Source organism: Tyto alba, unplaced genomic scaffold (genome assembly GCF_018691265.1).
Source record: "Tyto alba isolate M040663 unplaced genomic scaffold, T.alba_DEE_v4.0 Super-Scaffold_2, whole genome shotgun sequence".
NCBI classification, from domain to species: domain Eukaryota; kingdom Metazoa; phylum Chordata; class Aves; order Strigiformes; family Tytonidae; genus Tyto; species Tyto alba.
Window position 1 is genome coordinate 38,671,985 of NW_024881282.1, and position 24,174 is coordinate 38,696,158.

Consider the following 24,174-nt stretch of genomic DNA (forward strand, 5'->3'; position numbering starts at 1 on the left):
TAGAGCAGTATTTAGAAGGCTTAAGCACATGTAACTATTCAGCTAGTAGCACTACTACTATATGTATTACTCTTAGAATCATGTGAATAGCTTTAGGAATGCTGGTAAATCCATATTTGGGGCTGGAAGAGAAAGGAAGAGGGGGAAGAAGGAAGAAATTACTCTCAGGGCTATCTCATACCATTAAATGCCTCAAGTATAAGAAGCTCATTCATCTGAAGATGCCCTGTCTTCCAACTACAACTGAGCTACATGTAGGTTACTTTGAGGACTTACGTAGAAAAAGTCTTTACCTTCTGTTAAGTAACATGGAAGGTGAGAGGACTCTCCGAAACAGTGTATAAATGAAAGAATGACAACATTTAATTGCACTGCAGTTCAGTTTGGGGTTGGTTGGCTGTTTTTTTTTATGATGCTAATAGTATCCCTGAAGGAGGTCAACTGAAAGTATTTCATGTAACTAGAAGAGAAAGATATATTTCATGTTAAAACCTATAGCAAAGTGGGGTGAAAAATAATTTTAAGTGAAAAGGAAGTTCCTTAAGCATTGAAAAGCAAATGAAGACTAGCTTCCCCCCCTCCCCCCATCCATACTGAAGGCTAAACATAGGCTAAAAGATTACGGTGCAAAAACTATTATTACAGTGCAAGTATGATGAAAATTCCTCCCACCAAATGTTGACACGAACTGATCACATTTTACTATCAGATTATTTTTTTTTTTTAAACATGGAGGACTGTAGCAGCACAAAATGACACCACTGATACATCAGTTGTCTTGCTGTTGCTGCTTTTCAGCAATGCATTTATTTTGATAAGGAAAATCCACACACATTAAAATCATTTTTATTTTTCTGCATTTTGACACCAAAAGTGAATGTCTTATGTTACAATTTTCTATAGGATGGACACAAGTTTAGCTATTTGAATTAATCAAAAAAGCAGATTAAAAGGAAAAAATATTAATCTTAACAGGAAAAAACCCACAACTATTGCTTTGCTACAAATTACCATGTTTGTCCCGAAGTTCACAGAAAGTAAAGCTTCCCCATAGCTATAGTCTACACAATAGTTGTATCTAGAGTAAAAAGATATTGACTATTAACTAATGTTCTCAGCTTTTTATAAGTAGCACTTGAAGAATATGTATTATGATTTATTGCAATTTTGTACCAAGCAGTAAGACTGAACATCTGTATGCTGCAGATTTAAGCGCACCAAAATGTATACATTCACTTTAAAAAATAGTTGCTTATCACTCTTCATTGGTAGTAGTGAAGTCAGCTGCCTGCTCAACTAAGTTACACAATATAGAGTGTTTCAGCATGCTTCCACTGAGAAAAATATTCAACTGCATGAAAGTAGTATATCTCACCTTAGAAGATGAAACTGTAGCAGAAAATGCAGCAATGCCCTCTTCATACAAGAATAAAACTTCATATGGAATTTTCACACTTTGAGAATACTTCTCTATGAATACTCAAAGATAATCACATAAAGCTGTGTTGGAAAGACCTCGCTTTTTTAAAAAAAGGAAAAAAAGACTACTGCGACTAGACTACTTCAGATAGCAACCTTGACCCAGAAGTGTTTTAGTAGCAAATTATATTGATACAATTTTTATTTTCCACAAATATTACTAATAAATAAGTTTCTCTAAGACATCTCTTGCCAATTAGATTTGTATTCAGCTCCTACAACACTGTAAGCACTAAAATGAAAGGATACATTTAAATGATGTTACACTTAAACGGCATTACTAATGATACTAAGACTTTTACAGAAATGCAAACAGGTTTACAGTTACATTTACTAAAAAGTTACAGTCATCTACAGAAAAGGTTGTCCTCATACTCTTCCTACATCCTATCAAATTCAGTTACATTGTTACTGAAAAAATGCATACAAAAATGCATTTCCCTTTATCACCTGTGTTACAATCCTCCACAATAACCTAGAGACAAAAGTACAACTTCTTTTCTGTACAAAGAAAAAGCTTTAAAAAAAATCCCACAGCTTCACATTTTACTACATTTTTGCCCTTCTCAGCTTCCAAGTTCTTGCAAAAACAAATATACAGTTTCTCAAAAATGAATTTAAAGGATGTCCACATTAAAAAAATAAAGCCTACAAAAAGTTCAAAGATCTAAAAAAATGTTACTCCTATGGCCAAATGACCTACTAGTCCAAAGTCCAGGAAGTTACCAATGTCCATTTAATATCATCTTTCTTCATTTATCCAATTTATCAGGTTCCAATCACATTGTTTGTAAGAAGTCCTTGAGCCGATGAGAGGGCAGAATAGTTCTCTACAATTAAAAACAGAAGATCAAATTGGGTGTGCCTTTCAGAAAGATACTCATTTGGCACTGCCCCGAGAGACAATATTCAGGTATTTAGAGAAAGGATTTCCTTGATTAGTTTCCATAGACTGATAAACCAAAAACAAGAAGACCGAAACAACAAAAAAGAGAAGAACTTTTATCCACAGGGGAATGGAGTGTTCTTTTTTTGTTGGTGGCTTCTCCGACTTGACGTCAGTTGAGGTACCATATTTTGGAATATACTTCGAGAAACTTTCCTCCATTCTGAAGTCACTGTGCTCTACAGGCCGGCTAGCAGCTCCTTTGATTGGTCTACGGCAGCTAGCACTGTTAATTAAAAAAAATAAAATACCGCATATTTAAAAGAGCAATACAAGGTACACAGGAAAGTTTTAGCATAAAGAAATAAAAATTGTTTCTAGTGAATCTGGTACCTGAACTATCTGTCTCAAATTCTAACATGTCTGTCATTACTATTTTTAAAGTTAATCATTCAGTGTTCAAAAAAACATCCATTAAAAAAAACCCTCAAATGACATTTAATCCTATCCACAGAATCAATGGATCATAACTGGCAATAAAACTCCAGGAAGCACCTCCCTCTATTTGCATCTTTAATGATCACTTATGCAGCCCCACTGGGATTTCTAAACCTAAAATTGTCCCTGGCCATTAAAATATCTACTGATGGCTAAGCCAGTACAGAGCCAGAATACAAAGCAGTATGGGTTAAAAAACCCACACACATTGCCAAGTCCTTACATACAAGGAGTACACATGCATGACTTTTATTTAAAAAGTGGTATCGATTTAACTAGACTGACAGACCTCAAAATAAGAGAGAAAAAAAGCTGAATAGTGAGCAGATACACCACAGTAGCAGTAGCTGGTACCATATGTTCTCCTTATTGTAAGACTTTATGCAACTGCAGTCTAAACTGAGGCTATAATTAACATGTTGGAAACACAGCAGTTAATTTCACATCTTAACATAGGGAAACTTTTTCTCATATTCTCTCAACAGGACAAAGTTTTGTGAATTCCTTAATTATCCAGAGGATTTTTTTCAGTTTTTTGCTTAAATACAAACTTGCAAATTAAAATGTAATAGCCCTTCCTAAATGCCATCCTTATTCATGCTAAGAGAAATCTTTGACTACAACAGGACTGCTACTTAAAGGAAAGAACAGAGTATTTGAAAATTATTTTTTGACTTTCAAAAAGAAAGTTCAAATATATGCTGGGACATCTTCCCTTAATTTATCAACAGGCCTGAAGCAGTTACATGTAGCCAAAAACTTAAATACTGTGAGCCATTACCAGAAAGAAGCCCTTTCCATTTACCTTCTAGCATCCAGAAGTCTTGGTAATAATTCCTAATATAGGACTACCCAGTTCTCCCACCCCCAATTTAAATAAAGAGGAGGCTGTTTTGGCTAACAAAACTATGAGAGCTAGTTGGTCATCTCAAGTGTCATTGAGCCAGAGTGCAAAAACTGTCCCTCAGAAATCTACCAATATAATCAAAATATACTACTCAGCTTAAATAGGTTTACAAGAACCAAGAAACAAGTCCCCATAAGCCTTAGAAATACCTAATTCCTGTAGGTGTTGATACTTCATAAGGGAACATTTCCTTAAGAATATCCCTTTCTACTCTTCGTTCTTCTGTAGAAGTTCTCTCCAGCACCTAGGAAACAAAACAGTTATAGGCCTAAGACTGCAAAACAAAAAACTCCTGCGCAGCTACCTCAGTGACCATAACCATGTGTGATTTGTAAGAACAAATGGATCACCCAGTGACATTCAAGAAGTTTAATTCTTGGGTTTTAGAAATTAGTTTAACCTTTGTTAGTGGCAGCTGTCTGGTCACTTTTGGTGTCTTAAAGCATTCAGTGCTCTCCTCAGTTTCCTTTAAAGATAAAGAATATGTTGTATAAATATAATACACCTGCCAGCCAATGATATAGGTGACCAAAAAAAACTTGACCATCACCTCTATCATGGCTGTGTTGAACAGATCACAGGATTGGTCGTGGCCAACATGATTAAAAAAGCACTGATGTGGGCAATCTGTCTCTTCTTGCTGTAACGAACAATGCCACAGAACAGTAAACTACTAACTGAAAAAAACTTAGGCAGTTTGAAATAGAACATCAAGTTTTCCCACAATCTGCTCTTTTACAACTAAGTCTACACACCAGTCAAATTCTAAACAAATAAAGCAGCCCATTTAATAAATCTCAGACCCACTGGTAGAATAGGCTTCACAAGTGTCAGTACAAGTTTTATTTACAGTAACTACATGAAGCAATGAACTTCATTTAAATTCAGCCAACCATTATCTTGTAATGTAAAATTCCACAATATTACACTACTGCATTAATACAATTACATACACTTGCAAGTTCTCCAAGAGATATGTAATTTTGACAGCTTGAATAGGTTAACAGTAAAAGAAGTATTTTCTTTCTTGATAACTGCCAGGAATCTACAGATGCTTTTAAAATTCAGGCTTTTGATCTAAAGTAATCCTACCATTTGATTCCCTAAATTAAGGCACATTGTAGTTTTTCAGGATAGGCTGATTTACAAGATCAAAAGGTAGATAACCCAATTCTGCTCTAAGCTATTCAAAGAATTTAAGAGAAAAAAAAATAATCTACATTTTGTTCAGAAAAATAGCAGCACAATGAGAAATAACACACCAAAACATATTTTTCTTAGGAAAAAAAGAAAAATATATATAAAAAAAAGCAGGATTTCCACACACACCCTCCCAAATCTGAAAAGGGAAGATAAAAATAAGTTTATATTCCTCTCTTTTATGCCATGTGACAACACTAGTTTATTTTGTCTAGTGCCTCCTGGGCAATGATGTCCTCCACCCCTTCTGTACTAAGGAGTAAGCACATCACAAGAATCTTGTTCACAGAAGAGTAAGCAAGAGCAATCTAAATTTTAATTTATTTACTTCAGCTGTCATCAGTGGTTTCTTTGGTGTTCTTCTGGGCGTGTCTGAGAGTTCACTGACTGACAGTGTAGGAGCTGCATGCTTGAAATTTCCAGGCACCCTATTGACAACCTGCCGAGATTCAAAATTGTTCAAACTCAGAATCAGCCAACATACAAAATAAAATGGGGGGTGGGGGGAAGGTGGCAGAACCAAACAACAAAACCATATGTGCATTGAATATATGCATGTTAGGAGTTAACTCAAGAAGGTTATGTAAAAGATACTCTGAAATAAGCACAGGAAACATACTGCTTATCATTCCAAGTAGTTTCTTTTAAGCCATTTAGAAACATAAAAGCTATTTAGTTCACAAGAAAAGCCAAACTTAAAAGCACATATTCTGCACGTACTTAAATAAATTAAGAAAAGATCCAAGCTTTTAAAATTGTTCTTTCCAACCCTCCCTCCCAAAAAGACATTAGATGGCATCTAGGTGTCCACCTAGTCCCATCTCAAAGTGAACAGCATTAGGTACTAATACAGGTACTGAATATGTAGTTTTAAAGACTACTGGATAGTCTTACTTTCCTTAAAACAGTCTTCTAACCATTCAAAACAGAATGATTCTGACAGTAAAAATATATTACAGAAGAATACCACTTGCATGATTGAAACATATTTACTAAACATATTTACTAGGGTCTCGTTGCTGGCAGTCAATATAGTTTCAGCTATGGGAGTACTCTCTGATATTACAGCATCATCTACAGGCAACTGTGCTGTAGCCTCCACCTGTTTGTTTAAAACAAACAAAAGAAAACAATTCAATAAAATAGCCACTGGGACCCTAACAGTGAGAAATAAAGCTTGTCTAGTATAATAAGCCTCTCATCACCCTTTTCCTTGGTGTTCTTCTTGACACTCTTGTAGACTCCCTAGAAAATGCCTGCAGAGGTCCACTTTTTGAAGATCCACTTGTCCAGACAGTCTCAGTAACTTCATCTTGAGAATAGGTCTATTCAAGCATCAAACACATGATCAAACACATGAAAGCCAGCTCTCAACATTGGATACTCACAACCAAAAGCCAGAATAGCATGTATACTCCAGAAGCAATATCTACAATCCAAAAAAAATGTGATTCCTAATACATTCAGTAATGACTAGCTAGCTAGTAGTGTTGACCACAATACTTATATTAAAAGCACATTATTATTCAAATACAGAACTGACTAGATAATGCCCAACAGTAAAAACTGATAATTTGTTTACTGCAATAGAGGGAACTAACTAATGCTACAAGTAATTACATCCAGTCATGGAGAGCAGACACATTAGCTTTCAGGTCCATTATATTACCTGCCTATGCAAAAAAATTAACTTATAAGCATAAGCAGAAAGCATCACCTTGTTCTCTATCCAGACAGGGGTCTATTCTCTCAAGCAGGGATGTGAATGGTTTAGGCACTGCCACATACATTTCAACAGGAACTAATCTCCAGCCGCAGGGGGAGATGTTTCATAATCTTAAAAGTTTCCACATACAGAGATGAAACTTACAGTTTTCACATAACAGTAGGTTTAAACAGTCAAGCCTCACACAGATCTTTACAAATCTAAGGAACAATATGAACTGCTAAACTCTTATAGCCATTAACAAAGGCAGACCATTTCCTGTGCCTTATTGCAAATTTTATGCTCAAAGAAAAAAAATCTTCATCAAATCTAACTCCAAACACAGACCTGTATGAAAAGGGAGATGAGGGCTTGATTCTTCCCAGATAATATACAAGGTTTTCCTTTGTATCTGATTAAAAAAGTAATAATTTATATTTTTAAACTTAATAATGAAATCTTTGCACATTAACACCTCATGCACTGATGTATTACCAAGTTTTTGGAAGTTACACATCATGCTGATGGAAATTATACAGACTGGTGCAACTGTCATGTCCAACAACAGAATTAACTTCACTGGAACAATATTAGCCTCAAAACAATGTGTTAAGAGAGCAGACTGGAAAGTATGTATTTATCAGGAGGTGAGAAGAAGTCTAACAATGACCTATCCATTCCCCACTTGTATCTTCAAAGTTACTCCAGTGAAATAAAGCTGCTCAGCTTCTAGTTAACATAAATTCTATAAATGCTACATATCCAGCAGAGGGAGCACAAGTGTTTCACTTTACTCCAAAATCATTGAAATGCTTTGAAAACTGAATTATGTATATTTATGCACAGACCTCAAGTCCAAACGGATTCAGATGTTTTGTACAGAATTGTAGAATTTTTGTCTACAGTTAGTTATCCTCACTGTCAATAAGACAGGTCTTGTCTGCTTATCCCACCAATACCTGAACTAAATAAACCCTAATAGAATGCAATTATCATGTTTAGGTACACCAACACCCCATATATAACCAGAGAAAGCTATAATGTTGTGGTACACAAGTACTATTCAGCATGTGCTTTTAACTGCCATATTACTCACACTCAGTGAAGCTATAGATTATGAGCTTACCTCAGCTATCACCAAATTTTTTATTGGGTGCATGCTATATGAAATTTGTATGCCAGCACTTGCAATGCTGCATGTTTTCTTTTTAAGAAGCCCAGCTACGCAGATAGTCAAAAAATGCAGAGAGAAGTAGAGGAACACAGCACATGCAGAATGTCACTACACAAAGTCTCAAGGAGAGAGAGTAGTTCTACATGACTAAGACTCCTTAACATTTATGCTGTTTAGCCTGTCCAGTGCCATTTATTATGAAGCCTTAAGCACCATTTTGAACTCAAACTCTGTATTCACCCACCTGATTGGAAGGGGACATTCAAATTAGGGCTTTCTTCCAACTTTTCCAGTTCATTACGAGAAGGCAGTTAAGCACAAACAGCCAAGCTCAAATTCAGCTAGCCCTCCACTGTTAACTGTCTGATAATGCCCATAAGCCTGCTCAACCTCCCTACCCGATTTCTTTTGCACCAGCTTTCTTAAAGACTATGTATTTGCACTTTTTTCTTAAGAGAACAGCAACATCCATTCATGCCAAATGACAGACAATCTTTTCAGCTGTGTATGTCTGGACTAAGACTAGTGCTGCACAGGACCCAGAAGGGGCTGAAGTCTGCTCATACCACACTACCAACCAATTCAGCCCCACCACTCTTCAGAGCCTCAATCTTTGAGTCAATGCCACAAAGTACACAACAGCTGCATATAATTCTGCAGAATGAGTATGGCCACTTGACACATTAGCTGCAAACTTAAGATCCAATTTCACAAGAAAAGAAAAATCTTCCCTATCTTCCACTTTTATTCTCAGCAAAATATATGACTACATACATTTGCTAGCCAAAACCACCAAGTTGTTCTTGGCTTCAAGCAGCTGTAAATTTTTGTTGGTGAGTTTTGATTTTGTTGTTGCATTTTTTTTTTTTTGGCTTTTTTTTTTTTTAATTATTTTTTTAATAACACAGCAGTCAGGAGTTGAAAGGTAAAAGATTTAACAAACTAGAGAGTCAGGGTTCCTCAAGAATTTGCTATCATTCTGAAACGAGATATTTTTTGATTAATCAAGTGATACTCCTTGATTAACTACTGCTAATTAAAACATGCAAGTCGCAAAATACTGCATCTATACTGCACACGTAAAAGACTGCAAGACACAGTAATAATCTAATGTTATTATAGTGAAATTGGATGACAAAAAATTGAATAAGTACTCATCACTTGAAAAAGCCACAAAAATACATCACTATCTTTTCCCTTTTATTCTGTAAGAGAGTCCCTGAAGACTAGGAAGCTTTGTTTGTGGATAGATGAATTAAATACCTCTATTACTCTAAGGCTGGCAAGGATTTCTGGGTGAATAGTGATTTAGAAAAAATTAATGCTTAAAATACAAGAACTTCAAGATCCAGATGCCCATTATAAAGACCATCATGAGCAGAAGTTTCCTGAATAAATTAAGGATTATTTTGTGTGTTGAACCGTGTGTGGTTTTTGACTTGCAGAAGTTAAATCAGTTCATCTTGTACCCTAAAAATCCAACTAAAAATAAGCAGGACTAGTTAAGGATCTCCATAACTATGTTATATTACCCAAGCTCACATAGCACTGTGATACCTGCTTTAAGAGACATCCATAACAAAAGCATGTTTATACATACACACACACACAATCTAAATAGGAAGTATCTGGCATTTACCATAAAGTAGTGAGAAAAGTCTGCTAAAATACATCAAACTTAAGAGGTCAGATTTTGAGTCACTGAATGTTTTCTATGCAAGTCCTTTACTGTAGCACAACTCTACTACTTACTGGTCAGATGAGTAACACTGTAAAGATCTTAAGTAACTGAAACTGGGGAATAAGGTATTTAGGGGCAGTCACATCACAAGGACAGACCAGGCACCAACTACTGAATCCAGTATTCAGCCAGCAGTTTGATAACCTGAGGTGTTTCTGTAAAATCTCTCTTTCACCAAGAAAACAGAACTAAAATTTATAAGTAAAGCACAAGTGTATATACAATAAGACTTGTTATTTATTATTTTTCCTCTTAAGAGAAGCCTTCCAACAAATTAATGTCTACTCTAGTACTGCTGCTACAGGCATAGTAGAGGAAAAAAAGTGATATAGATAGCTAGTACACGTCTGTACCCACATACACTTCTGTATATATACAAATATAGGCATATACAGAAGTACATTACTTCATGTGTTGTATTTAAATCCATTGTTAAACAGTTGTGCTTAAAATGCATACATAAATCTACAGATATCAAACCAGATAGAGAGAAATACAATGTATATTTATCTTAAAACATTTATTAAAAAAAAAAAACCAAACCCAATCTTTTTCTAAACTTTTTTTTTTGAGAAGCTGCTTCTTTTATTGAGTTCAGTTGTTTACAAACATCCAACAGGATGACATCAGCCCATCTGACTTAAAAAACTGTCAGGTTTCCAAAACTAAACATGCTAAGGTTGGCTATTATTTTTCTCTAAATGGTGCTCCAGCAGCTGGCAAGTCAAACAAACAGCTTTTAGCAGACCATAATTTTGAATGTTATGAGGCAGTGTAAAACCAGCAGCTATACAGTTAATCCATAAGATTTTCATGCTGTATTAGAACAGGCTTTTGGAAAGAATTTTTTAAAAACAGCAAAGCACGCTTAGTCAAATGTGATTATACTAAAAGTAGTAAGGTATTTAGTGAGCACATCACCTGCAGTTAGTATTCATTCCAGATGCCAGTAAGTTAAACATACCTGGTTGTGTTCAACAACTCTTTGTTTGAGTGCTACTGGAGTCTTCGTCCTGGCTTTCAATGGTTCTCTCTGCTCAAGCCTCAGCTCAGTCTTCGGATCTGTAACCAGTTTTAATATAAATAATTTTCCATAATACTACTGGTTGTTATACTAGTTTAAACCAACTGTATTTTAATAAATTAATTTGAACAGGCAACATAACTGTTAGAGTTACCATTTCCTTATAAAGTTGTGAGATAACAGCTAAGTTTCTCCATTGACTGTAGAAGAACAAAGACTTTTTAAGACTAACCTTAATTATTTTAAAACACTGACCCAAGTGTTTCAGTTTTGTTCTAAAAATACTACATTTCAGATAAGCTTTGACCAATCCAACAGTTCAGTTTAGAAACTGGTATCAAGTTGCAATTACTTAAGGCAAAGTACCATTATAATATTGATCGTATGTAGTAAGGGTATTGAAGCTTTTGAACATTGTTTAGGCTGATAGTTTCGTCTCCTTTAAAATAGGTCCCTTTTCTATATGAAACTCTTTTTTGATGCAGAAAAAGGGTGAGTGGTTAGCGGTCATCTTACCAGTAAGAGGATGTATTATTTCCACTCCCCTTCTAAAATTCTAATAGCATTACATCAACATATTTGGAGCTTATTTATAGAGACTTTTTTCCTTTGGTAGAAGGAAGCGTTTGTTTTTTGTCATTTCCCACTCTGCTCCGTGTTTGAACAGTTTGGTAATTAGGTGAAGCATATGAAAGTATAAGGAGATAGCTATCAGTTGTGACTGGGCTTTTGGCTATACTAAAAATTAATAAATAAAAGTTCTAACATCCCTTCCCCCCTGAAAGCACAAGAGATTTAAGTTCAAAAATAAGCCCAAATATGCCAGGAAGATCCACAGAATTCCTAGTTGTATTTTAATCCCTTCTGTCCTATTGCTATGCAAGTTCATGTAAAACCAACAAACACCAAACAAAGAAGAACCCAACCTCACCCCCAAAACCAAACCACACAAAATGAGCATCCTCTAACATTCCATTCAAGACACACTTTAAAGCCTACACTGTTTTTATCTTTTGTAAGATGTAAAACAGTGTGTTTTAGATTCTAATTCCTCCAACCCTATACTATTTTGATATAAACTTGATATCAAAACTGCTAAAACTACACCCAAGACCAATCAATCAACCCAGCCCAAGTTAAGTCCACAAGGAACACAGCATAAGAGGAACTGAGAGACATTAAATAAAGTACAGAAATTTAATAAACATTCATCCACTATTCCATAGTAAATAACTACTGTGAGCACCGTAAGACAAAATTGCACTTAAAGACGAAGTGCAAAGAACACTGGAACACTTAATACACAGTTCTCCTACCCATCAGATTTACAGGCTCCAATCTGGGGAAGATGGACAAAAAGGGAACAGTTTAGTAGCAAAAAGTTTCCTCTCCCAGTAAAGGCACCTGGATCACTGTGGTAGTACTGTATGATCAAGTACAAGACTCACATGGTCTACAGAAGTATCTTAAAGCCTCACCAAACAGCAAGGTCATGCCTTCTTTAGATATTTCTTCTACTGCAAGTATTACTGATGTATAATTTGAATAGGTCACATGCAAGTTCCACTTAAGTCTTACCTTCTTCATTGTCACTGTACTGATCAGAATCATTATTTCCATTCTGTCTGGTATTCTCAACAGTTGAAGAAATAGCTGGGAGAGACACAGGTGCCTTCAGTTCGGGACCCTGCTCCATCAGTTTCAAAAGTTTCTTCTCATAAAGTTTCCTAGTAGTAGCTATAACAAGGAGGGATACATGCTAAAGATACAGTTTTTGTATTTCCTGACTCGATTGATAAAACCTGGCTGTTATGTACAGAATATATATGGGGTTTTTTTGTTGGTTTTTAATCCATCTGTATGGCCCAAAGCATATACCTCTAGGTATATCTCTACCTTTAAGGCTTCTAACTTTTTGATTTAAGAGAATTCTTAAGATAAATTTAGACCTGTTAGCACACTGAAAGTTACAAGTGTTTATGCACGGAAAGGGAACTTACCTGCTGCTTAGATGTTTTGTTTCACATGCTGCAATACACAAGTTGTTATGCCCTCACAAAAAAAATGAGATCAATATTGCAAGTGCAACAGTTTCCATGCAGATTCCACTATTATCCTCTTAATCCCTTTACCCTAGAATTAACATCACTTCTCCCTTAGCTTAACCTTTGCCCTGTTGGAAAATTCAGTCCAATAAGCATCAGAAGTGGTATAGAGAGCAGCAACAACAGAACCTCCTGTTTGCTGCATCTAGCCATCAGGTTGGCTCCCTTGATCCAAGAGCACAGCTGTTAACTAAAAGTTATCAAGTCTAGCACATACTTCCACATCAGCACTGTGTTGGCAAAACATCTGTAGAGGTGGTCAGTGCCTGAGCTGTTAGCTGCAGGAAAGCCTAACCTTAGAAGACAACAGGAAGCCACCCTTAAAATAAGTGGCAGACTATCACACAAAACGGAACTGATACCCAGTAAGAACAAAGGTATTTACTTAAACCAAATTCAAACAGCTTCCCAGTAGACTGCATAGGTACTTGAATTTTTCAGAAACTTGAGTGCTATCCAAGAGGACTAAGTTGAATGGAAAGGCATACAGAAACAACCAACAACGTATTATGCATAAGAATTTGAATATACATGGGAATCCAGGCTCCAACGCTGGCACTTCCATCCACCCAGGATTTCAAGAACATTCCACAGAAGGCTCAGCATGCTACACAACCATCTTTTTTTGAAGAGCTGTGAAATCAAAGTCCCTTGCCATTGGCTAGTGCACAACCTGAAAGGCAAAGAGCCTTGATCCCACATCACAGATGAGTGCCTAAGGAAGGAGATTAAACTGGGGTCACAACTTCCCCTGACATAGGTTAGAGTGGATAGAACACTGGGTTCAAGGGACCAGAAAAAAAAAATATAGAAAAATCAGCAAAGGAAAACATAAGTGCAGAATGCAGTGCATAGGAAATGCTCTAGGGAAGGGGAAGCTCCATGATCTCATTCTGCTCTCAGTGGTAATGGCTTATTATATAAGATGTATTTTCTATTTAAGCAGTCCCCAGATCTCACCCTCTGTATCAGAAGACCTAACTATGCTAGCACTGAACTGTAACTAAGTTACACAGCTTTAGAACAGAAGTTGGAACATCCCCAGCTGGCCTAGGACACAAGAGGAACAAACTGTGGACCTGCCTACACTGCAATGCTTCAAGTCTTCTCAATCTATATAGTTCAATGAAAGCATCTGAAGTGGGAAGTAGGACTGCTAGAGTATTAGTAGTAACATGACTATTTACTAGTTCAGTTGACTTACCTACAATTGGGCCAGGATTTATTCCATACTTCACAAGCTGTTCTTGAAGATCTTCATTACTCATCTCTGTTACATCTAAGTCATCCTTCTCCTCTGGCCTGGGTTTGTCTGTTTTCTTCATGGCTTTCTGTAAGTGTGCGAGGGAGAAACAAGAGAGTGTTTCCAGTTAATACAGAGCACATCTTCTTCTTCTAAGGGAACAGGAAAATATGAGAGTCCTAGACACACAAAGACAGAAAAAGTAATTATATTCTCCACCACCACTAAAATCTATATGAAACACTTCAAACATTTATACCTACTAAACAAACATGCACAAGTTTCCTACTTACATAAGGAAATACCCATTACAAGACTCCTCTACAGCAATTCTGTGTTTTAATTTGAAGTTCAAGTATACAAAAGGAAAGGATTTCTTTCCTATGACTGGAAAGGTAAGCTTCTGGCTGTTTCACCGTGACCACACTAAGCTACAAGTATTTATGTTCCATTGCAATTTCTTCATATTATTCTTCTATGTAGTAGGTCAATATGTCTTCCTGTAATGATATGGAAAAGGTTCTTCAGTAGCCACACCCTCTCAGCCAAATTCCCCAAATCCCTATTACCACTTATCTTGGTGTTCTTTGTAAGATTACAAGATGTTACAAAGTGAGTGCAGGAAAGAGAAAGCCCAAAACACCCTCAAATTTTCAAAATCCTGTCTGTTTAGGCCTCTGCTACTGTAGTTCTAACAAATCCTAAACCCAACTCTGGCAACACTATTCGAACAGTTGGCAACGCACCACCACAACATACAGATGGTTATCAAAATAATCTGCCAAGATGCTGCTCCTAAATTAGCAGTTTCCGCTATATCCAAACAGAGTGATCATAACATTTGTTCAGTTTGGGAGGCCTTTGTTACTACAATAGGCATTTCAAGCTCCAAGATCTGCAAGAGAGTGAGGAGGTAAGACAGAAAAAATATGCCTAGAATCTGCTTGTCCTCAACTAAGGAATATCTTGATACTGCTTTGAAGTAAGTCATAAAGTGGCAGATTTGACTAATGACAAATTTACAACTCATTTTGTCAATCATTCAAATTCCTTTATCACATAAAAATCCAATTAGTTTTTTTTAAGCAACTAAGCCTACTATGTAATACACAAAAAGTGACCAGCCTGCAGCTATGAGGCTTGTATTTACTTTTGAATGTGTTGGTCATAACACCATTTAAAGTTAAGTATGACATTACCCTGAATTATTCCATATTCAGTGCATTTTTCTGGACTACTGAACTGTCCAAATAGTGAACAAGCGTTCCAAAACACATTCTGGGTTTTCTTGTTGGGATCTGTTTAGACTGTTGAAAGCTGTGGTGTTTATACACATCACCAAGCAGATTAACCACGATGCTACTTCCATATTTCAAAAAAAACCCCTACCACCATGGTGCAGGAAATCAACATCCCAATGGCACTGTAGACAAACTGGAAACCTAATTTAATGTATCTCTGCCTTTATATCACTTAAGAGGCCACAGAAGATACTATAACAATATACACCAGAAGAACTATTCAGTATTCTACTAGACATTTTACAGAAATCTGAACTACCAGCAATCTAACTGCAACTAATGAGTAACACAAGTAAATTTACCTATCTCATAGTATCAGTGGTACCTTTTTTTCTTCCAAGTACCCTTTCATTTTTTTACTGCAGTATTACTACACACTGAGACTGCCAGAATAGTCAGTTTCCGCAGAGGAAAAAATGGCAGAGAGAGAGTGAAAAATTTAAGGTAATCTGTATTCTTCGATAATATGTCCAGATGCATTGATTACTTTGTGTTCTGTGAGGTCTTCAACTTTCACTTTTGAATAACTATTCTCCTTTAAGCAGAAGCAAATTACTTGACTTGTGCAAGTAGGAAGCCGCCATTTAGCCACTCACTAGACCATAAGATCCTTCCCTATAAGCATAAGGCAGGAAAGAATTTCTCTCATACCTTGGTTGTGGTATGGCAGCATTAACCTCAACAACGTTAGCCTCAATTCCCACTGCTGTTGTAGGATAAAGCACCACTACCTTTTCTGTGCATCATCACAACTTATCCATGGGACGACCCCATGAGACAGATGAAAAGAGCTAGCTTTAAAATTTATCACTGTAAATTAAAACAAAACAAACAAACAAAAAAATACACCTCCACATTTTCCTGATCTGGTGACCATTAGTAAAATTAAAAGATGTCTTACTGTAGTGCAGACAGAGATGAGGTACTTAAAATGAAACTGTGGTAACCACCAGGTTTTACTGAATTAAGGTGGTACAGCTGACCCACTTTACATTTAATGTAAATGTTCTTGCAACACTATATCCAGACCAATAAACCCTTATCTGAAAATTTAATTCCATCCAGAGCTAGCAGCATTACAAAAAAAATATTTCTAGTCATTGTAATTTTCTGGAAAACTGAAGATGGAAGAGGATCTAAATACTTCACTTGAGAGACATTTGTTCACATCGAAGAGATAGCAATTTGGTAGTGGTATCTGTCAAGCTCAGTTTCATATTAACTAGGACCCAACCCTCCAAACAAGTAGTCAAGTGAGTTATAAGCATGGGGCTCCCACACAGCATTCTTAGATCTAGGGCCACAGGAAAACAAGAACATAAGAGAAGTTCATCTTCTCAGAGTGTCAGTCCTCAACAGTAAAAAGCTTTCACCTTCTATCACTAACGAGAGGAGCAAAAAACGTAAGTGATGAGAATTCAGACCTGGAAGCTACCCCATACACCATCTTTGGCATTCCTGCTGAACAGGAATCCAACAGCACAGACCAGTTAGACAAACTTCATGCGTACCTTTACTAGTTCTAGCACTACCCCAAAGCCAAGCAAAAGTAGCATCTTGAAGAAGCCATTAAATAATATAACAGAGGACTGTGGGACATCATCAAAAGAAGCATTTTCAAATATTGAATGAAATGGTACCTATATTAGGACAGTCAAGGACTTTAATCCCAGACAGGTGCAGCTTCATCACTAGAAGCAGAAAGGCTCAGTGCTTCTTTAACCTCTGAATGAGGTTAAGACAGGCTAAGAAAGCCCAAATCACACCAACAGAATGCTTTTAAATTCTCTAGTTTGTACAGTGTCCTCTCTGGTAGTTCTCTTAGGGGAAGGGAAGATAAGGAAATGCACATGCCAAGTCTCAATAATGGACTTATACTGTGAAATACAGGTGTCCATTCCCCTTGCACTTTTTATTCCATCATAGACAAACATTTCCTGCAGTATATTTATTTTTTTCTGAAAACCAAGTCCTACTGAACTTTTTAACCTCAAATGCCTCAAGACATTATTTACCAAAAGCTACAAGACAGATAAAATAAACAATGGAAAGGAAATTATGCAGTAGCAATTCTGAGATAGTTACATGCAACTTTAATAATTCTCTACCTTTTAACCTTGTTAAGTGCCAGACTTAGCATTTCCAAGCCTATGTACAGTATATGATTAGGGACTACTCAACCCTTACCTTACATCCCCTCCTCCACCCAACACTAAATTCCATGTTATTCAGTGAAGGGAACGTACCCACTCTGAAAACAGATGAATGCTACATAACGAAGAGTTGTTTCCAGAGAACCTAAGTGGAAGAGTAAAAATTCAGAACAAAAAACAAATCAAGAAACCAAACTAACAGATGGTCTCATGGCTCAATCAGCTGAATGCTGACCTGAAGATCTGGCTTGTGTATGTGCCCCTGCTGAACAGCTGACACGCACTGCTAGACCAAAGTTACTTCAACAGGATTATTTTATTTAAACATAACAGCCACTATTACAGCAGCACTCTAGCAAGCATGTCTCCCTAGTTCATGAAGGTGCAGAACAGCATAGCAGGACTTCTCACTACAGCGGGAATTACTCAGTCACCTCACCCCTACTGTCCACAGCTGCCACTCAGACAGCAGATGAGTGCCATGTTAATCTGTACTCTGGGTCACATTTGTACAGCACATCTTAATTAAAGAGATACAGCCACATGGGAAACAATGAATAGATTCTCTTCCTTCACCAGGTAGCATATATGCTTTACATTCTCTCACCGACCTGAGCATGCAGTTTCATCTTCCACACTTAATCTTCATAAACTACCAGTTTTACTATTACCTTTCCTCTTCCAATAGGGAAGAGGTTGAAACCATATAGTTACCTCAGCTACAGTTATTATCACTACCACACCATTCTGGCTGTAAAGAGTTGAAGCTAGCTCTTAATTTACTTGCCTACTTAAGACATCTTTACCTGATAAGTCTCTTCTATAACCTTTCAAACATGCCCTTCAGAATGACCAGATACTCTCAATATACCTTCATTAACAGAAGCAAGGAGACCTCTGACTGATCTTTTTCAAATCATCACTTTAAAAGTCAAAAATATCACTTAGTGTGTTTTAGAAGAGCTTATTCCAGGACATGAAATGCACCAATAAGCTAAGTCATAAAATCCTACACAATCTGAGCTCTGAACAGCTCCTGTTTAGCAACAGTGTCAAGATGATGTTTTTGGTATGTGCTTCACAACAATGCTCCTCAAGGGGCAAAAATGCCATTTCATAGTTATTTTTCCTCTGAGCTATCTGTCCTGACATTCAGCCCAAAACTAACTAGGACCAGGAACATCCAGATGCAGATGGTTCCCCCGCAGCAAAAAGGTGTCTCACATACCAGCCACTGTCCTCACATACCACTATGCTAAACAGGCTTAGGAGGGAAAAAAACAAAACAAAAAAACAAAAAAACAAAAAAAAAAAAAAAAAAAAAAAAACAAAACACACAAAACACAAACAAACAAAAAAAGCAGCATGATTTTAAGTTTTTCCTCTCCTGGCAAGAATATATAACCAAAGTGAGCCCTCCTTCCTCTCCCCTCCAAATGTAGTATTAAATCTAAAGAATTGGCCATATTTAAAATGACACTTTCAAATATTTCACAGGAAAACTCTCTTTAAAATAAGTATTTTGGAGTAACACTTAATCTCACTTTGATTTAGTGAATTTTAGGTATTTGAAGTCATCTTCTACAAAGCAGACTACATACACTTTATGAAACAGGACTGGGTTTTGCTGTATGGCATTACAAAGCATAAAAATGCTGTTTGAGTTTCACTGTGGGGAAGTAAGATCTTACTACAGTAAAATAGTTTAATTTTTAACTTTTTGTGCCCAAAAAAGTGCTAACTGCCTAAAAAGTTTGCTATTCTAAAGCATAATAGTTTCAAGGCCTGAAAACAATGTGGTCAGAACAAAACCCCTACAAGTTTTGATCTGCTTACACTTGCATTCTAATCATCTGTATGTTCACTATGGTATCAGAATTAACAACAGGTCAAAATAAACCCATATGAGTATAAATGAAACAGCAGCAGCATCACTATGGATGCCCAAAACCTGTCTCATAATTCATCAACATTACTAGCATATTAAAGTTTTTGTTCATTCTGAGAGTGGTATAGGCTGCGTGTAGTACTGATAGAACTGTGCAGGAGGAGTGACGGATTTAAAAGACATAATTTGTAGTACAATTAAAACTATGGGATTTTATCTCGCTGCTGCACAGCTTTCATTAGTAGAAAATATGCATGTAAATGCATTATCAAATGCCCATAACTCTGAAAAAAAAAAAAAAAACACTAAAATGACAGTGTAGTCAGTTTAAAATTACTAATGACTACAGCAATGTCAAAGCATTAACTGTCAGCACCAAGAGACCTGGTTTAGCTTTACTGCCTTTCCAATGACTGCAACACGGATTTTCACAGTGTTCCTTTGAACTTGTTTCTCGTATCCATTTGAAGAAAAAACACTGCTCTCCCTCCCTTCAGCACCCCTGAGTCAGCGCTCAGACCCAGGTTCAGATTCAAGCATAAGAGGAGCACCCGCTACTTCCCCCTCAAATGGAGCCCCCGCCTCCAGCCTCACCCCCCGCCCCGAGGCGGCGGCCCCGGAGCGCCCCCTGGCGGCCCGCCCCGCCCCCTCACCGCGGCGCCAGGCCCCCACCCGCTGCCCCGCGCCGCTCCGCGCTCCGGCCGCGGCCGCGGTAACTCCGCCCGCCAGCTCGGAGAGGGCTGTAACGCTCCGCGCGTACTAAAGGGACGTGCGGGCGGACCCAGAGCGGGGCGGGGGGAAGGCTCCGCGAGCTGTAAATCCTTCCAGTGACCGACAAGTCAGCACCACCCTTACCCAGGACAAGACAGTAAGCCGATTTCCACAAATTTTTCACACCAAAAAAAACATATTAATGACAATAAAGGGCAGGCTGCTTTTTGACTGCGTTCCTAACCCCTTCAGAGGTCTCGAGCAAGAGAGGACTGCTCCCTCCCGGCACTCGGACAGCAGCAGGCAGGCACACACAAAGGCAAGCACTCAGCTGCTGTGCTGCATCGCTACTGAATAAGCACAAACTTAAGAAGAGAGTGATTGCATCTCTCGTGTTACTCTATTCAAAAGCACCCATTTCTTTGCTCCAGGGGTGGTTCTGGCCCTCTCCTACCTCTCCCTCAATGCATCCAGCACTCATTCATCCATCCAAACATGGAGAGCAAGTCTTCACTCCCAAACCAGTTCTTTTGGTTTTTTGATTCATTGTTGTTGTTGGGGGTTTTTTAAAAGATTTTTGAATATTAAGCCATATTCAAATAAATGCCAAAAAATAAGGAGTATCAGAAAGCACAGTGGGACAGAACCCAACAAAATGCAAACCTATGTAAATACTCTTTCAAATGGTTTTACAAGTCAATACTAGCCTTGACTGAGTCACCTGGACAGAAGGGACTTTCGCAATTTTCAAGTTAAGCAGTATTCAAATCTTTAGAGTGATATTGGAAACATGAAACAGAGCAGTCCAAATTTTTAAATCCCATAGAAGATATCTTTGCAATATAGTCAAGTATTTAGGCGTTCTAGAAACATTAAGTAGCTGATTGCCTAAAAGTTTGAAACAGCCAGTTTACAACCCCTCCTCAATGTACACAAACCAGTACCACAATTTCTAAGACCGGTAATGCACATAAAAATGGAACTAATAAAGCATTGCAATTTTGTTACTCAGATCTCAGCCTAATAACACAAGACAGTCATGTTGTTATAGTAGTACGTTACAGTTTTATTTCCTTCTGCACCCTGTGCAAATTGTTTTCTGATTCTTTTAAATATACATATAAAAGCAATACCTGAAATAAACCAATGAAGTTAGAGAGAAGTAAAAGATCGAGGTTGCTGCATCTATGTTTCTGGAGCCTACAAAGTGACTTACAGGAGATATGAGATTCCTTTATCCTATTCCCCCTTTCCCTAATGCCTTGCAGTCCCAGCTTCCTCCCTTTGCCCCTTACTTCTAGTTTCTTCTCTTTCAGAGGTCTGAGAGCTTTCCCTCCTGTCCTCTATCTTATCAAGATATTTTGCTTTGTTTCCATACCAGAATCCCACTCTGCTGCAAGTCGGACTTCCTTCACTCTGCCTCTCCCAACTGTTTTGGGGGCGAGTCACTCTGGAGACCTGTATGTTACTGTTTTGGAAGGGAGCTGATCAGAAAAGCACCCTTATGCCAAGAGGCATTAACAGGGACAACAGCTACTCAAGCTACAAGCAGTTTCAGAACTACCAAAGCTGTACTGAACAAACAACCACCACACAACCACCAAGATTTTTTTTTTTGGGGGGTGGGGTGGGAAGTGGGGGGGTGAGGGAAGCACAATGGACCCAAATCCAAGCAACTGTCACTAGAATATTCGCTGAAGTTTTGGAAGCTATGATGATGCAGTGCTCTGATATTAACACACAAGACTAGAATAAATAGCACAGAGCCTTCCAGATATTGTTAACAGAAGTGTAGGAACACCACCCATTTTGTAAACATTAAAAACGTCACCCATAATTGTTTAAGCTTAAGCACCATGGCAGGAAAAGGAAAAACGAGATCTAGGAACTTCAGCAGTTAAGTCTTTCCTTCTACAAGCATGAAACACATCAGAGTCAAGCTCATCATATTTTACTCAAAAGCACCTTACAAATGCTGCAGACTGACCACTAAGTCAGAGAAGTGTCCACTTTGCTGTAAAGTTTCTCCAGTGAACACCAGTTAAGTATTTAAATTAGATGTTAAAAAGAGGTAAATAATTTGGTTAGAAATATCTTTCACTTTTAGTTGTAGTTTTCACTTAATTCAAGAACTGTTTGTTGGGTTTTTTAAAGGCTTAGTATGAAAGATGTTCAAAGGAGTCAATTTCTCTGCACCCTCTTTACAAATGAGCTTTGAAAGACAGTATTTCAGGTACAATTAAATACTTGTAATATCACATGCATTACAACTCCGGTAGCTGGCAATAGTGATACAAGCCTTTATGTTAGACCTGGCAGCTTCGAATTAAAAGATTACTTTCAGTATATGCAAATTTTCAGACTACTTATTAAAAACTAAAAAGGAAATCACATTTTCCCAAAGGTGAAAAATTCCAAATAGAATCATCTTCCCGCCTCTTTCCTTACATGTTAAAAGGAAATATGTCTAAGAAAGTGAGTAACAGTGGCCCAACTGAACATGCAGCAGAAGTACTTTGCTATAAAACATATGCTTAGAGGTAGGAGAGAGATAGCTACGTTAAGCAGACCCTCTTTACACTAAACAGTGCACTTCATTACACAAACATGCTGTTCCTTCACAGCTTCATCCTTTAATCTGGAGATATTTACAGAGTAGCGTTGCTTCAGTACAACTGAGACAGCTGGCAGAGTCTTCTTTCCAAATAAAGTTGCAGCCTCGTGCAGTTTCTCTTGCTTTATTTCTCCAACACCCGAGCATTTCACTTCTGAGACCGCCCACCAAATCAAAGTAAAAGCTTCCTAATTTACAGTCGGCGGGAGTTGCCTCACGCTCCACGCGCGACCACGCTGCCCCTCCCCGGCTAGAGGGGCCCCGCGGCCGCTCCGAAGCCGCCCTCGCCGAGAAGCGAACACGCGGGACGCGACCCGAAGGCGAAGCCGGCGGCTGCCCGGCACCGATCCCGCGGGTCCCGGGCGGGCAGGCGGCCGCCCCGCCGGGCACCACCGCGCCCTCAGCGCGCCGCGCCTCAAGGCGAGGCGGAGCCGGCCCCGGCCCCAGGCGGGAGGACGCGAGGGGGAGCCGCGGTGCCTCACGCCGGCGTCCCACCCGCGGCCGGACCCATTCGGGCGGGAAAGCGGCCCCGAGGGAGCAGCGGGCGTCGGTACTCACCCGCCCGACGGCAGCGCCGCGGCTCCTGGCACCGAGAGGCGTGGGCTCCCGCTCCTCGTCGCTGGAGAAGTCGGGCTGCGCGGCGGCGGGGGGCGGGTTGCGGGCGGTGAGGTGCTGCAGGTAGAGCTGCACATACACGTCCTTGCGCTGCTCGCCGCCCGGCAGGCTCACATTGTTGGCGATCAGCTCGCTCTTCAGCTTCTCCTTGGTCAGCACCGACGGATCCGCCAGGAACTCGGACATCGCCGCCGGCCGCCGCCGCCGCCTTCCCGGGAGAGGCACCAACAAAGCTCGGGGAGCGGGGGCGGGGGGGAGGGAGGAGGAGGAGACGGAGGAGGGGGAGGAGGAGGACTCGCCTGCCGCGCTCCAAGCACCAAGCTCCACAGCAGGCGGGCGCGCACACCGAGCGCTTCCCCCAGCCGGCAACAAACCGCACCCCGATTGGCAGAGCGGAGAACGAAGCGGCCCCGCTATTGGCTGCTGGGCGGAAAAGGGAAGAGGCGCGCGGAACCCATCGGCGTTAGTGCTTTGCGCGAGAGAGAGTAACGCAGTTTAAATTCGGCTCAGGCGGGAGAGGCGCGGGGGGAGGGCGGTGCTCGCGAGGGGCGGGGCGCGGCGCGGGGCGCGGCGCGCGCTGCCTCAGGAGGCGGCAGCTCGCCCTCCACCCCTTTCACGCCGCGGCGGGCACCTGGCGACTGCGCTTCTGCCTTTAACGCTTCTGCCCTTAACGCTGCCGCCGTGGGTCTCCCCGCCACCCTTCCCGCCGTACAGGAGGGGCAGAGCTGTTTTCCCTTGGCGGGAGAAGGGGCGGGTTCGGGCCCGGCGTCGCGCCTGTCGTGAGGAGCAGGGGGGGAGGGGAGCCGCGGTTCAGGAGGTCTCGGTAACCTGCGGGGATCCCCGTCGTGGCCTGCTGTGACATCTGTCACCGGCGCTGTCCCTGCACGCACCGGATTCCCTGGCACGGTCGGCTGGCGGAGCTTGCCGCGG

General features: G+C 39.4%; 1 protein-coding gene across 3 annotated transcripts; it reads right to left on the reverse strand.

The window, feature by feature from the left end:
* Positions 1 to 773: 773 nt before the first annotated feature.
* Positions 774 to 23,625, reverse strand: TMPO (thymopoietin). Of its 3 annotated transcripts, XM_042792582.1 has the most exons (9): positions 23,188 to 23,624; positions 13,924 to 14,050; positions 12,193 to 12,351; positions 10,555 to 10,652; positions 6,176 to 6,295; positions 5,977 to 6,072; positions 5,299 to 5,409; positions 3,920 to 4,014; positions 774 to 2,651 (listed from the first exon to the last, which is right to left on the reverse strand). In XM_042792582.1, exons 1-9 carry the CDS (start codon positions 23,428 to 23,430, stop codon positions 2,360 to 2,362), a joined length of 1,341 nt encoding a protein of 446 aa, XP_042648516.1. In that variant the 5' UTR covers positions 23,431 to 23,624; the 3' UTR covers positions 774 to 2,359. The 3 variants fall into 3 exon arrangements, with proteins under 3 accessions (XP_042648516.1, XP_042648517.1, XP_042648518.1); XM_042792583.1 differs by lacking the exons at positions 5,977 to 6,072; positions 6,176 to 6,295 and having other exon boundaries at positions 23,188 to 23,625; XM_042792584.1 differs by lacking the exons at positions 5,299 to 5,409; positions 5,977 to 6,072; positions 6,176 to 6,295 and having other exon boundaries at positions 23,188 to 23,625.
* Between the last annotated feature and the right edge of the window lie 549 nt (positions 23,626 to 24,174).